This window comes from Alosa sapidissima, chromosome 12 (assembly GCF_018492685.1).
Source record: "Alosa sapidissima isolate fAloSap1 chromosome 12, fAloSap1.pri, whole genome shotgun sequence".
In the NCBI taxonomy this organism is placed as follows: domain Eukaryota; kingdom Metazoa; phylum Chordata; class Actinopteri; order Clupeiformes; family Clupeidae; genus Alosa; species Alosa sapidissima.
The window spans coordinates 28,248,587-28,262,914 of record NC_055968.1 but is presented as its reverse complement, the minus strand read 5'-3'; the positions used below and the strand labels follow the sequence as shown (position 1 = coordinate 28,262,914).

General features: G+C 45.0%; 1 protein-coding gene across 6 annotated transcripts in view; it reads left to right on the top strand.

The window, feature by feature from the left end:
* camsap2a (calmodulin regulated spectrin-associated protein family, member 2a) overlaps positions 1–14,234 on the top strand; it is a 41,979-nt gene extending 27,745 nt beyond the window's left edge. For 2 of the 6 annotated variants that reach the window (XM_042057841.1, XM_042057837.1), the window contains 11 exons: positions 4,216–4,306; positions 4,397–4,493; positions 4,738–4,775; positions 4,882–4,951; positions 5,207–7,274; positions 8,453–8,589; positions 9,220–9,440; positions 10,044–10,113; positions 11,119–11,234; positions 11,687–11,805; positions 11,909–14,234. In XM_042057841.1, the coding sequence (XP_041913775.1) occupies positions 4,216–4,306; positions 4,397–4,493; positions 4,738–4,775; positions 4,882–4,951; positions 5,207–7,274; positions 8,453–8,589; positions 9,220–9,440; positions 10,044–10,113; positions 11,119–11,234; positions 11,687–11,805; positions 11,909–12,214 (3,333 nt within the window). In that variant the 3' untranslated portion in view covers positions 12,215–14,234. The other 4 variants (XM_042057838.1, XM_042057836.1, XM_042057840.1 and 1 more) reach the window with 3 other exon arrangements.
* Positions 14,235–14,328: the final 94 nt, after the last annotated feature.

Here is a 14,328-nt window from a genome sequence, read left to right as displayed (position 1 = left end):
ATAGTTCCAACAAGCCCAACCTTCTATCTCTCTATATACTGTATCTCTCCATCTAGCTTGGTTTAGCTGTGAGAAATACACCTTCAAAATTGTTGCTGTGAGCAGGAATCGAACCCCGGTCGCCTGCATCAGAGAGTGCATCGCTACTTATTGAGCTACACTACTTTTCTTATACAGCTGATGAAATTGTTTATCTTGATTCTATATTCCGAAGTGCTATATCACACTAGCTATGCTTTTTACAAATATGTTTCTGATGGAAAAGTGGTGTTTAATTAATGCAGAAACAGACCACGAATGTTCGCCTCTGTTCAAGGCAAACTGAAACATGTTTTAAATCGATCACGAACGTTCGCCTATGTTTGCAACTTTGAACCAGAGCTTTGAACGCACCCACTTATCGTCTTTAAGCCTCGTTTGCTAGGTAACCAAACTATATACAAAGCTGGCATATCTTTAGACTGCTGACAAACTGACAAACTGTTTTATGCGTTCACTGAACAAAGATTAAGGAAATTATACACCACTTTTCCATCAGAAACATATTTGTAAAAAGCATAGCTAGTATGATATAGAACATCGCAATATAGAATCAAAATGAACATTTTCATCAGCAAATTAGGAACAATAGTGTTATAGCTTAACAAGTAGCAATGCACCCCCTGACGCGGGAGACCGGGGTTCGGGTCCTGCTCACTGCAACAATTTTGAAGGTGCATTTCTCACAGCTAAACCAAGCTAGATAGAGAGATACAGTATATAGAGAGATAGAAGGTTGGGCTTGTTGGAACATGGACTACATGGACTACATGGTCCTCGCTTTAGATTGGGGGGCTGCAAAATTTACTACAAATAGGTAAGAAAGGTCTTATAAGCCTATTAGTTATCCACCTCTTTGTCTTATACACCATTAACAAGCATTAACAAGCTGCTTGTTAACACTTACAACTGTTAACAAATATGCTTGTAAGTAACTTAAAAGGCTGCTTATTAACACTTACAGGCTGCATGTTAACAGTTAGTTAATGTTATTAAAGGATAACAACACTTAACTAACTGTTAGTAATGAATTGTTAACTGCTTATTACGCACTGTTAATACCTAATAAGCACATGTTATTCTAAAGCGTTACCCAAGTCCAGAGTGCTAACCAGTGGGCCACGGCTGCCCCCAGTGAGGCAGCTCTAACTGTTGGCTCTCCATTGCTCCCATGCAGTTTGTTTTTGTCTGGGCCCTCTGAGGCCTCTAATTCCACTAATAACAGCATAAGCGCCTAAGCGGCAAAAATGTGTTTAGTCTTATAATCGTTTCAATACCAGTATTGTTTCAATGCTAGAAGCCCCATTTTGGTTCACTTGTAAGATAACTCAAAATGAATGAGGTGTGTGTGTGTGTGTGTGTGTGTGTGTGTGTGTGTGTGTGTGTGTGTGTGTGTGTGTGAGACATTCAATGACAAAAATTCAAAGCTGCAACCTTGACCCAGTTTCCTTGAATCTGGTACCCCAGTCTTCATCACTCTAATGGCTTTCATTGTGGAGATGTGTCGGAGTGGCGGGCACTCAAGGGAACTATGTCCTGAGGAACTCTACAGACATGCATACAGTTTATGCTCATTATGTATACACCATATCTGATACATACAATGTGTCTGAGGGTGCATACATTGCCATATTGACACACTCGGTCAGATATCTCTCTTTCTTTGTTATTTATTTGCTTGTCTTTCTATGTGCTCTACATCTCTCTTTCACACACACACTTTCTATCCACATGCATAGAGATTCAGACATGCCCACACGTTTTTTTGTAAATTGTTTTTGTGAAATATCTGTTTTTATTTATTTTTTTTCAATTATTAATATTTATAGGAATTATTTAAAATAAGCATGCTGGGTTACGGGTCCGCTGGCGAGACATGCCACTCCGTCCAGCACCTTGTTTTTGTTAGACTTTGTTTGTAAACTCAGGGCATTGCTGTAAAATAGCTTAATGCTCAGTCAATTCCCCCTGAATAAACAATGGTTGATAACGTTTGCTACGCCACACCTGGATATGAATGGACACAATGGGTTTCAGAGTTGTAAAGCATGGCATTCCAGGCAGTTGAGCAGTGGATGGTAGGAGGATGATTTCTGTGTGTCGTATATCTCCATCTCCCCCTGCCCCCACCCCTAGTCTGTGGGGGAGTGGAGTGGACGTAGCGGTGTGTGTTGCAGTGCTGGGGAGAGATATGGCTCACCACAGCTCATTTTTATAGGCCGTCGCCTCTCTCTCCCACCTAATCATTCTGTCTGGCACCTCTTCCACCGGGTGCACATTTAATCAGGCGCTGTTTAGGGCCATATTTGTAGAAAGCAGGGTCATTTAATGTGGGTGATTACTTGGTGTGTCTTGATTTGTGTGAAAAATGTCTTCTTTTTGCCTCCTTCACTGGACTCACCAGTGGGGCGGCTTTTCTCTTAACTGGCTTAGCGTTCGATGGCCACAATCTTAAAGCCAGTCCTAGTGTTTGGTCTTAAATCCACCCCTCCCTTGATGGCTGTCTAACCTAAGAGCATCAGGCCCTAATCAGCCAGCCGGCCCCAGTGATTAACGACATCAGTCGCCGTGTGAGTAACTGAGAGAGGGTGTGGAAGAGCTTGTTTGAATGGGTGGTGCGGCTACTGCCGTCCATAAAAAGGATTAGCTAATGGCTTGCTTTGTGTGAATGTCAGTAGTCAGCCTGACCTCCAGAGGAAGGAGGGTCCAGTTAAATTCCGTTTCCCCCCACCCCCTCAAATTACCCCATGAGGTGCCCATGTGGTGGTGTGAAAGCCGCGTGCGGGCGCATCAATAATAGCTTTTGCACCTAGCGTTGCAAGTCAGTGGACAGACAGATGGAGGGGAGAGCGGGCTTCGCGCCGCGCCATCTGGGCAAGTGCCCATTCTGGCTCGCCCTCGCCACGGAGAGCCACGCGGGGTAAGCGGAGCTGTCATTTTGATGTCCATTGTTGTCACGGGAACGTGCCACTGTAGAAATTAGCTTATTGATCTGTTTGTCTAATTTTGGAGACATGCTTGTCAGCAGCACCCTGTGAAGTAATTGAACAGAGTTGGTATGTGCATTGTACATTGAGTCTGGTGATTGGTCGATGATGTGTTTTAATTTGAGGTTTCTGATTCAGTTATGTTAATGAACTGGTTCAGTGATCGTAGTGTTGGCTAGTATGCCAACCCCAGCAGCTTACTGTACAGAGGAGAGAGTGACTTTGTGCAGTGGAGGGGGCAGTCTGTGAAGGGCATGGACCAGCCTGCTGTAAATCTTGGGGGCTACCTAACAAAGGAGGCTCGCTGTGTCAGATGAAAACTGCAGCGACTGCTCTTTCTGTGAATCCTTCCCCAAGACTGCTGCTATTCCTCAGCGTTTCCATTCAACCTGGTGAACATAGACAGTGCTGACATGAGGCTTTTCCCCTCGTTTTTCTTTGTGTCTGCATGTGTGGTTTATGTGTGTCTGTAGTGTATGCATTTGTGCCATTTCCTCTGTCAGTTTTTCATTCTGATTTAGCCTATATGATGAACTGACTAGCTTGTTAGAGGAGATGAGTCGATGTCTAAAATGTATGATTAATCTCCCCAGTGCATGCTTAAGAAATGCTTTCCTTGGCTCATTCCATTTAGAGCTAGATTAGGTTCAGATTATGCCACATTGTCTAAATCACTAAATCACTTTAATAGTGCTTGTGGCCAGACCACAAACCAACTTGCTTATTTAAAATCCTGAGAATTTTTCTTGGCCTCAATACGATACGATTTTCTAAATGTATCCAATTTCCTCTAAAAGAGTGGTGCCAAATGCAGTATATTTTGCATTCATGGTGTAAGTAAACATATTTTATCCTTGTACAGACCTGCTAACAACATTTAGAAATGAAGCATACAACTTTTATTCAGGAGTATGCGTGTAGAAAATGTATTTGTACAAGCTTCACCACACTTTGCTTTTGTAAAACAAGAAATCCATCAGATCAAGTAAATGATTAAAAGTATGGCGTCTCTTCATGCACATGTCTTGCTGGTTGGAGAGACATCTTGTGGAAATAGACAGGCATTGCAGGTCCCATCTGAAGCGTATACCTGTGTGTGGATGTGAGTGTGTGTGTGTGTGTGAGGCACTGACCTCCAGCAAGATGTCTTCATGTGTTTCTTAATCAATGATATCTGTTTTTATTACAGAATAACTACTTAGTGTTTATGGCAGAGCTCTACTGGTGGTTTGAAGTGATGAAGCCATCTTTTGTACAGCCACGCGTTATGGATGCTGAAGGTAACAATGCAAAGTATGAAAGAAATACAGGTTCATATGTCTGCTTTGGATGTGAAGCCTCATGGTTTCTCTCTCTCTTTGCTGCCCCAGAGCCGGCTCCATCGCTGAAGAAGTTGCCCTCAGTGCCCATCTCAAATGTTACCAAGAGAAGCTTCATGGAGAGACCTCCAAGTCCAGACAGACCCAGGTAGATTTGTCTCCCTTCACGTATCCATTAATAGCTGTGTCACTAAATGCATTTAATCCGTTCTCAAAACATTGAGTTGAAATGTGAATTTAGTAGTTTTGCAGGACCATTTCTGTTTCTAATATGTGTTTTTATTATTTCCATATTAAAATCTTCTTACGAAGATCTACTTTTTACTGCTTCTCTTCTTTTGCTCTTGTTCCCTGATTTGCTATTAAATTAATTGTCATTTCTTTACTCCTAGTCTGCCCCTCAGGCCTCAGCCAAAAACGTCAAATTCAGGTAAGCCTATTTCTGCTCTGGGAGGCTTCAGGTTCTCATATTTCTCAGCTGAATGCCCAGTAGACTCTCTGGGGTATATCTGACCATTGTTTGCATTGTCACACAGGTGAGATAAAGCGATCCACCTCCATGTCCTTTGTGGATGGGTGCCTGGGGACCTGGCCAAAAGAGAAAAGGTGAACACAGCAATCTGTCTATTGATGCTCCTATTCTTAAATGACCTGCCCAGGGATGCAAAAAAATTTTTAGCACAAACTGACAAATAAAGTTTATTATAGTGTATCGTATCGTATCAATCTGAAATTAGCCCGAAACATTCTATACATACAGCAGTTTGATGTCAAGTGGCATTCAAAATCAAATGATCACAGTGTTGATGGCAAATTTGTGTAATTAAATTATTTCTGTTTGTGCTGTTGTTCTTTATTCAGGGCTGCTACACATGGGGTTTCTTTTGACATCCCCTTCGATAAAGACGAGCCAGGTGAGGTCCCCTCAGTGCCCAGCAAAGGCATGACCAGGTCAGCCAGCACTGAGGGCCTGGGCTTCAAGGTCCACCACATGCCCCGAGGCCTGAAGAGGAACCTCTCCTTCCAGCCCGTCAACGGTACAAGCATGGGCATCGAGGAGGAAGGCTGCCCGGACAGCCTAGCCGGTATGGAGCCGGACAGGAGACAGAGAACGCCACATCCCAGAATGCATCTTTCCTCCTCTAATGGGCTGCCATTGGACGGACATGGGAACGGCACGGCCACTCCAAGCATAGAGGAAGCGCTGGAGATTATCCACAACTCCCAGAAACAGCAGCAGCAGCGCAGCCCCCAAGCCGAAGGCACCAATCAGGGCTTCTTCCTCCACCTCCAGAGCCGGCTCGACATGGACGCTAAGGCCGTGGCTGAGGAGGGTGACCTGAACTCGGTTTCGTCCAAGGGTGCAGCGAGCACCGACACCACAGAGGTGGACACAGGCATACACGTGCGGACGGAGGACATCCAGGAGACCCTGGACGAGGACTCCTCTCTGAAGGACTGCACCGTCAGCATGGACCTGGACATGGACCAGGACTACGAGATGCGGGCCAGCCGGAGCCAGGACTCCGTCAGCCTGTGTCCCAGCAACCTCAGCGGCAAGTCCCCGTGCAGCAGTGGCGGCTCGCTCACTCCCGGTGGGGTGAAGATGACCAGCTTCGCCGAGCAGAAATTCCTTAAGATCACTCAGCCCGAGACCAAGGTCGGGGCAAGCTCGGGATCTCCAAAGAGCGCCCTCGATAGATCGGAGGCCGCCCAAATCCCCCATTCGGTGTCCTGGGCCCCCACGCCCGAAGAGAGCACTGTCCACAAGCTGGCCCCGCGGGACCCGGCCCAAGCCATGGCGGCCGAGATGGTGCAGCTGCGCATGCGTCTGGAGGAGAAGAGGCGTGCCATCGAGGCCCAGAAGAAGAAGGTGGAGGCCGCCTTCACACGCCACCGCCAGAAGATGGGCCGCAGCGCCTTCCTCGACGTGGTGAGGCGGAAGGGCGACGAGACGCCCTCGCCAACGAAGGAGGAAGCTGGGGACGGCAAAGCAGCCGCCGAGGGCGGCGTCCTCCGGCCGGACAAGGCTGCGCAGCAGCCTGCCAAGTCTCCCGGAGGTGAGGAGGGGGTGACTGAGGCGGACTTGCTGGAGTACACGCGCTCCATCGAGAAGCTCAACGCCTCGCTCAACTTCCTGCAGACGGAGATGCAGCGGCTGGCCCAGCAGCAGGAGGTCATCATGCAGATGCGCGAGCAGCAGTCCTGGGTCATCTCCCACTCCCCGCAAAAGGGGCGCACGGCCACGGCCGCCCGGTCGTCTGGGTCCCCGTCGCCCGCCGACTCCCCGCGCTCGGCGCACCGCTCGCCCACCAGCATCAAGCGCAAGTCGGCCTCCTTCCACGTCAAGACCACGCGGGCACCCAGGCCCAACGAGCTCAAGATCGCCCCCTTCAGCCGTGTCCTGATGGCACCGCAGTCCGTGGACAGCATCCCGCGCCTGCGGCGGTTCTCCCCGAGCCAGCCCGAGCCCAGCTGCTTCATCTACATGGGCGAGAACAGGAAGAAGCAGCGTGGGGCTAAAGCCACCGACGACAAAGAGGCCGCCTCTGACTCTGAGCTCCTGTCCCCTGATGGACTGGCTGAATTCAGCGGCATCGATTCTCTGGAGCTCCTGGGGTCTCCCACCAAAGACACGACCGACAGTGAAACAACCATTGGAGACGGAGAGCAGGGCTTGATGGAGCAAACTGAATCAGGGGAGAAGCTTGGCATGAAGGTCAAGCCTGCAGTTGGGTCAAAGGTGTCCGAGGTACTGACTCAGACCGTCACGGAGAAGGTGATTGTCACTCCCACAGAGGCTCCGGCGGACTTCCTGAACCAGACCAACAAGAACCTGATCGAGGTGCCACTGTCCGTGCTGAAGCCACTCGACGGGGCTGTGCTCGAGGAGAGCGGCGAGAAGGGAGCCACAGGATTTTTCTTCAAGGTAACATTGTGTTCAATGGGGACTCTACGTTATTCACTCAGGGCTGACCTGATTCTCTCACTGGTCAAACAACGACAGAAACAAATCAGTTTATACCTCAAAAGTTAAAGGTTGAATAAGAGTTGTTGCCTATTTCTGCAACCCCCTTCACCTAGGGCAGTGGTTCTCAAAATGTGGGACGGGGCCCACTAGTGGGGAATAGAGACATGTGGTGGGGATGGGGGACAGGTGGGGCGCGAGGAACAGGAGAAAATTTGTTCTTTTGTGCCTTCATATCTTTAATAATAATGCCTTTCTTTTTGACAAGGAAGATCATAGATTCAAAACAAAATAGCCACACTCAAACATAACAGTCATAAACAGACCGACATATGAATTAAAATAAAATCTGATCCAGTGGACTGAGACGGGAAATGTAATGTGGAACCCACGTTTCCATTTTGCCGGGTTGATGGGGTCAGGTGGGGCTTGAAAATTCCCCACCTTCAAAGTGGGGAATGACAGAAAAAGATTGAGAACCACTGAGCTAGGGGAAGATCCTGTATTTATCACGAACAAATGAAGAATTGACCAGAAATGGAGCCCATAACAGGACAGATTGTTGCTGTTTCTAGATGTTCTGTGCGTGTGAGAGAGAGACTTCGTCAGTGAGCGTGAACCGTGTGTTTACATGATCTAATGTAGGTCAGGAAAGTGGGGCAAATCAATAATTCAGATATATGCACATGTGGCTTTAGAGCGATGGAATGTTCATCAATGAATAATGTCAAAGTGATATTGTTAGCATGCCACAGTAGATAGCGTTCACAAGATAGCTTTTTGCTTGTGTGCCTTGTGCACTGCAAGCTTCACCATCCGAGGCATTTGTTTGTCACAGAGAATCCAGTCTGGTACCTAAAGTAATAGGATAGATAGATAGATAGATAGATAGATACATACATACATACATACATACATACATACATACATACATACATACATACATACTGACATACATACATACATACTGACTGACTGACTGACTGACTCACTGACTTACTTACTTACTTACTTACTGACTGACTGACTGACTGACTTACTTACTTACTTTATTGATCCCCAAGGGGAAATTCAAGATGGTGCAGGGGTGAATTTTGGGTAAAGTGGGTAGAAGCTCACATGTGTCCCTACCTCCTCAGGATGACCTGAAAGGGGAGACGGACATGGCCCAGAAGAGAGCGGCGCTGCTGGAGAAGAGGCAGAAGAGGGAGCGGGAGAGCCAGCAGAGGAAGCAGCAGCTGGAGGCCGAGCTGGAGCAGAAGAAGGAGGAGGCCAGGTACAGCTGGGCCATGAACACACACATACACACATACACACACATACACACACATACACACACATACACACACACACACACACACACACACACATACACACACACACACACACATACATACACACACACACACATACACACACACACACACACACACACACACATACACACATACATACACATACACACACACACATACACACACACACACACACACACACACACACATGGGGGCTCGGAACAGCTATTCACTGGTGTTGAAGCCTGAGGAGAAGCCTTGGGTTAGCCCTGTCCTTAATTGAAATGAGCCATAGGTGTTGTGTCCTCTTATGGCTACACTCTTGAGTGTTGTCACAACAGTAACCTGTGGACAGTAATCTGACATTGCCATTCCAGTTTCTATGTGGTTGTCAAGCAAGCTAGCAGTTCCATTCACTTGTGGTAGTTTGAAGAATATCAGTGTGCACATGAGCAGTATTGGCAAATTACTGCCCACAAAGCAGGGCATGTTATCAGCGAAATTGAAAGAAATGTAGAAAGAATTTTCTTATTCTCCTTCTCTAATTCTCTCTGTTGCTGTTGCTGTCTCTTTTTTTCTTTTTTTTTTTCTTGCTCCTGTCATCTTCATAGGATGAAGGCTGAGGAGGACCGCATGAAGAAGGAGGAGGAGAAGGCTCGCCGGGAGTTCATCAAACAGGAGTACATGCGACGGAAGCAACTGAAGCTGATGGAGGACATGGACACCGTCATCAAGCCACGCCCAGCCAGCACCAAACAGCGGAGGCCACGGCCCAAGTCCATCCACAGGGACGTCCTGGACTCCCCCCGCACCCCCATCAGGGCCACAGCAGGTAGACGTCCCCTCCACAGCAGCCTGTGGAGGCGGCCCCCAGCCGAGCCTGTCCTCTGCCTCTCCCCTCTGGTGCTGGCTAACCTTTGTTTCCACCTGCTAACTAGTGCTCTGCAGCTCCCCGGCTTCTTCCTACTATCCCTCTAGTTTTCATTGGCTGCCCACCCGAATGGGACTAACCATGGGCTAGTACTAACTGCTTCTTACACCTGTTTTTCTTACCCTCTAGAATCTTTCCCTATCGTATTCCTGGTCCCGACTGACATTACTTATCCTTTCGCTTAATACATCATTCCAAATTTCAATTACCTGCTTTGATTTTTAACCTGTGACTTAATGGCTATGTGTTTTTGGGGTTTACGACACGGCCATGTTGGTGCAGAAGGTCTCGTATGGTCTTATGGACACATACAGTATGCATAAGAGCAGTTTCACAGGAGCGGAAGGAAGCATTAGAGCATTTGTAATGCCACTGGGAGCTGTGAGAAGGTGTAAACAAACAGTGTTGGACAGGCTCGTGTCTGTGTGTCTTGTGTAACGTTGGTCTCCTTTCGTGCTGGTTTTGTATCCCATCCCCCAGGTTCACGACCTCGTGTTTTTTCAGTCTCCAGCCTGTCTCTGGCCTCTCTTAATCTGGGCGATGACAACGTGGCGTCGGACAAACGCACTGGCAGGTGAGACTCTCATATTCAGACTCAAAATCTGAAAGTGTTCAGTGATCTTTGAGTGCTTACCGTTTTATTGTTCTTAAAAATGCTACTCTAGAATAAAACTTTTCATCCTTGACTGTGCTACAATTATTCCTTGTGACTCAATTTCCACTCTGTTTGTGCTAAGCTTTCATACTATCAGTAGATTTGTGTCGATTTGTAACACTATCCTTAGAATACCCATTTGTATACTCCCTGTTCCTGTCAAATGCTGACTGTGTTGCCTTTGCATATTACTTCTCTGTCCCATTTTCTCTCTGGAGTGTCTCTCCTTTCTTCTTCTCTTTCTTTCCTTTTCTGTGTCTTTTTATGTCCATCTCTCTCTCTTCTCTCTTCTTCTCTAAAAATAACAGAAGTTATAGTTTAGCATCGGGAAGTCTGTACTTCTTTTTGAGCTCTCCCAAAATGAGAAAATCAAGGTTGGTCTTTGTACAACAGGTTCTTTTGCCAAGGTTTTCCCAGACTTCCCCATCAAAGGCTATTTTTTAATTTCGTTATGCCACAGGCCCAACACTTCCTAAAATTTCTTTTGAAATTTCAACCCATTTAAATTATTTAAAATATCAACACAATGCGATTACATTCCTCTTCATATTTTTCAAGATTCCAAAAGACATCCTTCCAGGCGGTTAGCATGGCAAGCTACATAAATTAAGCATTTGGTCATGTCACTTTGTTACTGCTCTGAGCACAACCTTTTCTTTTTCTGCCTCTACTGATTTTACACAAATGTTGCTACCCTGTTGAGTTGCTGTCAGCTCTACAGGGTCATCTTCGCTGCACATATTTGTTTATGTACCTTTTTTGCATGCAACATTGAACCAGTGCAAGGGTAGAATCACTTTCCTGCATGAGAGTAAATCAGCTGATGTTTCTATATGGTCCTGGAAAAAAAAGAATATGTGAATTTTTGATGGAATTTTTGATGGCAAGTGGATCTCACCTTCTCTTTTTTTTTGAATGGCGCAGGCCTGACTCAGCAGATAGCTGTCTGTCTCCCACCCGATCCAGCAGTCGCAATGGAGAGAAGGACTGGGAGAATGGCTCGACCACCTCCTCCGTGACCTCCAACGCCGAGTACACTGGTGAGTGTGCATGACTCTGGGATCAAAGGCCCCCTTTATACTGGCCCACAGCCCGTGCTCTGTTTATAGCTTTGGACTGAGTGACAGCCAGAGCTAGGTCATCACAGTACAATTCACAAAGTTCGATCTTGAATAATTTGGACCTACGGTAATCAGGGTTGTGCACAATTCGAATTGCAATTCTGCTTCCTGTTTGCTACCTCAATTGAAATGCAAGTGAAATTCAAGAATTTAATTGGAATTTAAGAGCCAGTTTTAATTCAGTTCTGGAATTTTGCACAAGCCTGACGGTAATTTGATTTTGAATTGGGTAAATGCATTGTGTTTCCTTCCTCTGAAGCACTATTTATCATGCCCCCAAATATCACAAAGCAGAGGCTAAGGACTGGAGCAAAATGTCCAAAAAACGACTAAGTTCATGTTCAAGTTCAAGCTCATTTCTCTTCTCATAGGTCCAAAACTGTACAAAGAGCCCAGTGCCAAGTCGAACAAACATATTATCCAGAATGCCCTGGCTCACTGTTGTCTGGCTGGGAAAGTCAATGAGGGTCCGAAGAACAAGATTCTGGAGGTAAGAGTTCATAACGGAACTAAACTTGTCATTGTTGACATTATTCACCTGCCCTGTATGTTCTCATGCTTATATTTCATGTTTTTTTTTTTTTTACTTGTAGGAAATGGAGAAATCAGAGGCCAACAACTTCCTAATTCTCTTCCGAGATTCTGGCTGCCAGTTCCGGTCTGTGTATACGTACTGCCCAGAAGCCGAGGAGATCACCAAGCTTACTGGCATTGGCCCAAAGAGCATCTCCCCCAAAATGATCGAGTCCTTGTACAAGTACAACTCTGACAGGAAACAGTTCAGCCAAATACCCGCAAAGACTATGTCCGCCAGCGTGGACGCCATCACCATCCACGGCCATCTGTGGCAAACCAAGAAGCCTGGAACGCCCAAAAAAGCTGTACCCGCCAAGTCCTAGTACAGTATATTTCCGCTCACATCCTTTCTCACTTCTTCTACTCTTCCTTCTCTTTTCATTGAATGTTTGTCGTCTATTTTGCACTTCAATGTACAATACCACGCAGCTCATGGTGGCACTTACTATACCTATACCATTTCTGTTAAGATTTGTTTCTTCCTTCCAATGCTGTTTAAGCTTTCTATTCTAATTCTGCAAAGTTCCAGCAGAACATAGAAAATCAGTTCTAATATGCACAACTGGAATGTAAAACACCTTAGTTGTAAAGGAATCACTAACGATTGTTTGACTTTTGAGTAATTTTATTACAGCACGTGTGTGTACTGTATATATGTTTTCTTTTTCATATGTGCCAAAAAACAAACAAAAAACAACAGAAAGGTGGATACTGAGTTGTTTTTATGTGGAACACTGAAGCACTGAATGTCATCTGTGTAAACTGTTCGCATATCTGTAAACATGTGTGGCCTTATGCTTGTTTTAGTTATGTTTTGTTGCTGTTTTTTTATTATGTGAGTGTACTGAAATGATTGTAAAGATTCGTTGAGAGGATTTTTGGACACTGGTGAGGATTCGTATTATTTTATTTTGTTTGCCATTTCAGTGGTTCTGTCATGACTTAAAAATGAACCAGATGTGGGACATCAGAAAGCCATCAGATGGGCATAGAGAAATGGGCATCGTCTTTATTGCAAATCGACACACTATGACAAGATGATGATTTCCAATATTTAATGTATATTTTAATAAAGGTTTCGATTTTTTTTTTGTTACTCTGGCACTTGTTCACAGCAGGTATGTGACTGGACAAACTGCAGTTAAATGTGTATTTGTTCTTATTTTCCTCTTACTGGAAATAGTCAGAATGAAGGTGTCAACCATGGTATAGCCATGCAGTTCAAAAATGTTATCATGTGTTACACATAAATTATGAAATTGAGAGCAGGAATGATTTAATGCTTTAATGAGAAACAACAGTGAACATCATTTTTAAACTAGAAAACAGTGGGATGTAATAATCTAACTTAAACGTAATAGTATTGTGTAATTTATTTACATTTTTTTTCATGTGTAATATGTGACTGCTATCTCTGATTACCAGTTCATTTATTTATGGTTGTTTGTAGCCTACCAGAACTATTTGCTCCTGAAAGAGTCCTACAGTTAGGACCGTGTTTTTTTTCCATATATTATGATTGGTTGAAATGAACAACCCCAGTCCTCAAGTATCTTGCCTGTAGACCTTTACTCACATCAGTGATATATGTGAAACTAAAAGGCTTTTTTAATCTTCCAATCGACTATAACTTATTTGTGTTTATGTCATAGCCCACCCTGTGAGCTGGGCAAATCCCTTGAAATTCTTGAAACATTCTTCCATCAGCCAACCTATATTTTTAAACTATTGTTTATTTATCATCTATTCACAAAAATGTAAGACCTATAGTAGCACCCTCTGTATCAGTTGACTGAGGGCTGAATTTGGATTACTTATACGGGTAGAGGCTTGTTCTTGTGTCATGTTTGCCTTCCTCTTCTCTTCATACACCTTGTGTTTTCAACAGGTTCCTTGAGGTCATCATATGCACATGGTAGATTTCGACAATTTACTTTGTAAACAGACACACACACAAATACACACACACACACATACACTGGTGCTCTCATGCTCAAGTATGTTTATGGAATTGCCAAAAGCAATGTTGTATGTGTTTTGGGAAAATGTATACAGTATTGAAACAAACAACTGAAAAATAATAAAGGTGTTTTTTTTAATGTTACAGAAGGGTATTCTTGTTGACCAGCTGTTGCATTTGTGGTATTTGGCTGTTTAAGGCCGAAGTGAACGGCTGTTTCATAGCTTGGGCACTGTGGAATGTTGTACAGTTTACTGTGTGGTCATTTTCGCCCTTCAGGACACAATACGGCATCTAATTTTAAGGATGCCACTGATCAGACATTGCTGAAGTAACATGTTTTCTTTTTTTTTGCATTCAATAAAAGTATGCATGGCCTCAGACACTCCCTGCTTTTGTCTTCTTTAACAGCACTAGGTATCTTCAAACATTATCCTTATTAAAACTTCTAGGCTGACCAGAGAGACTGCTAGGGCC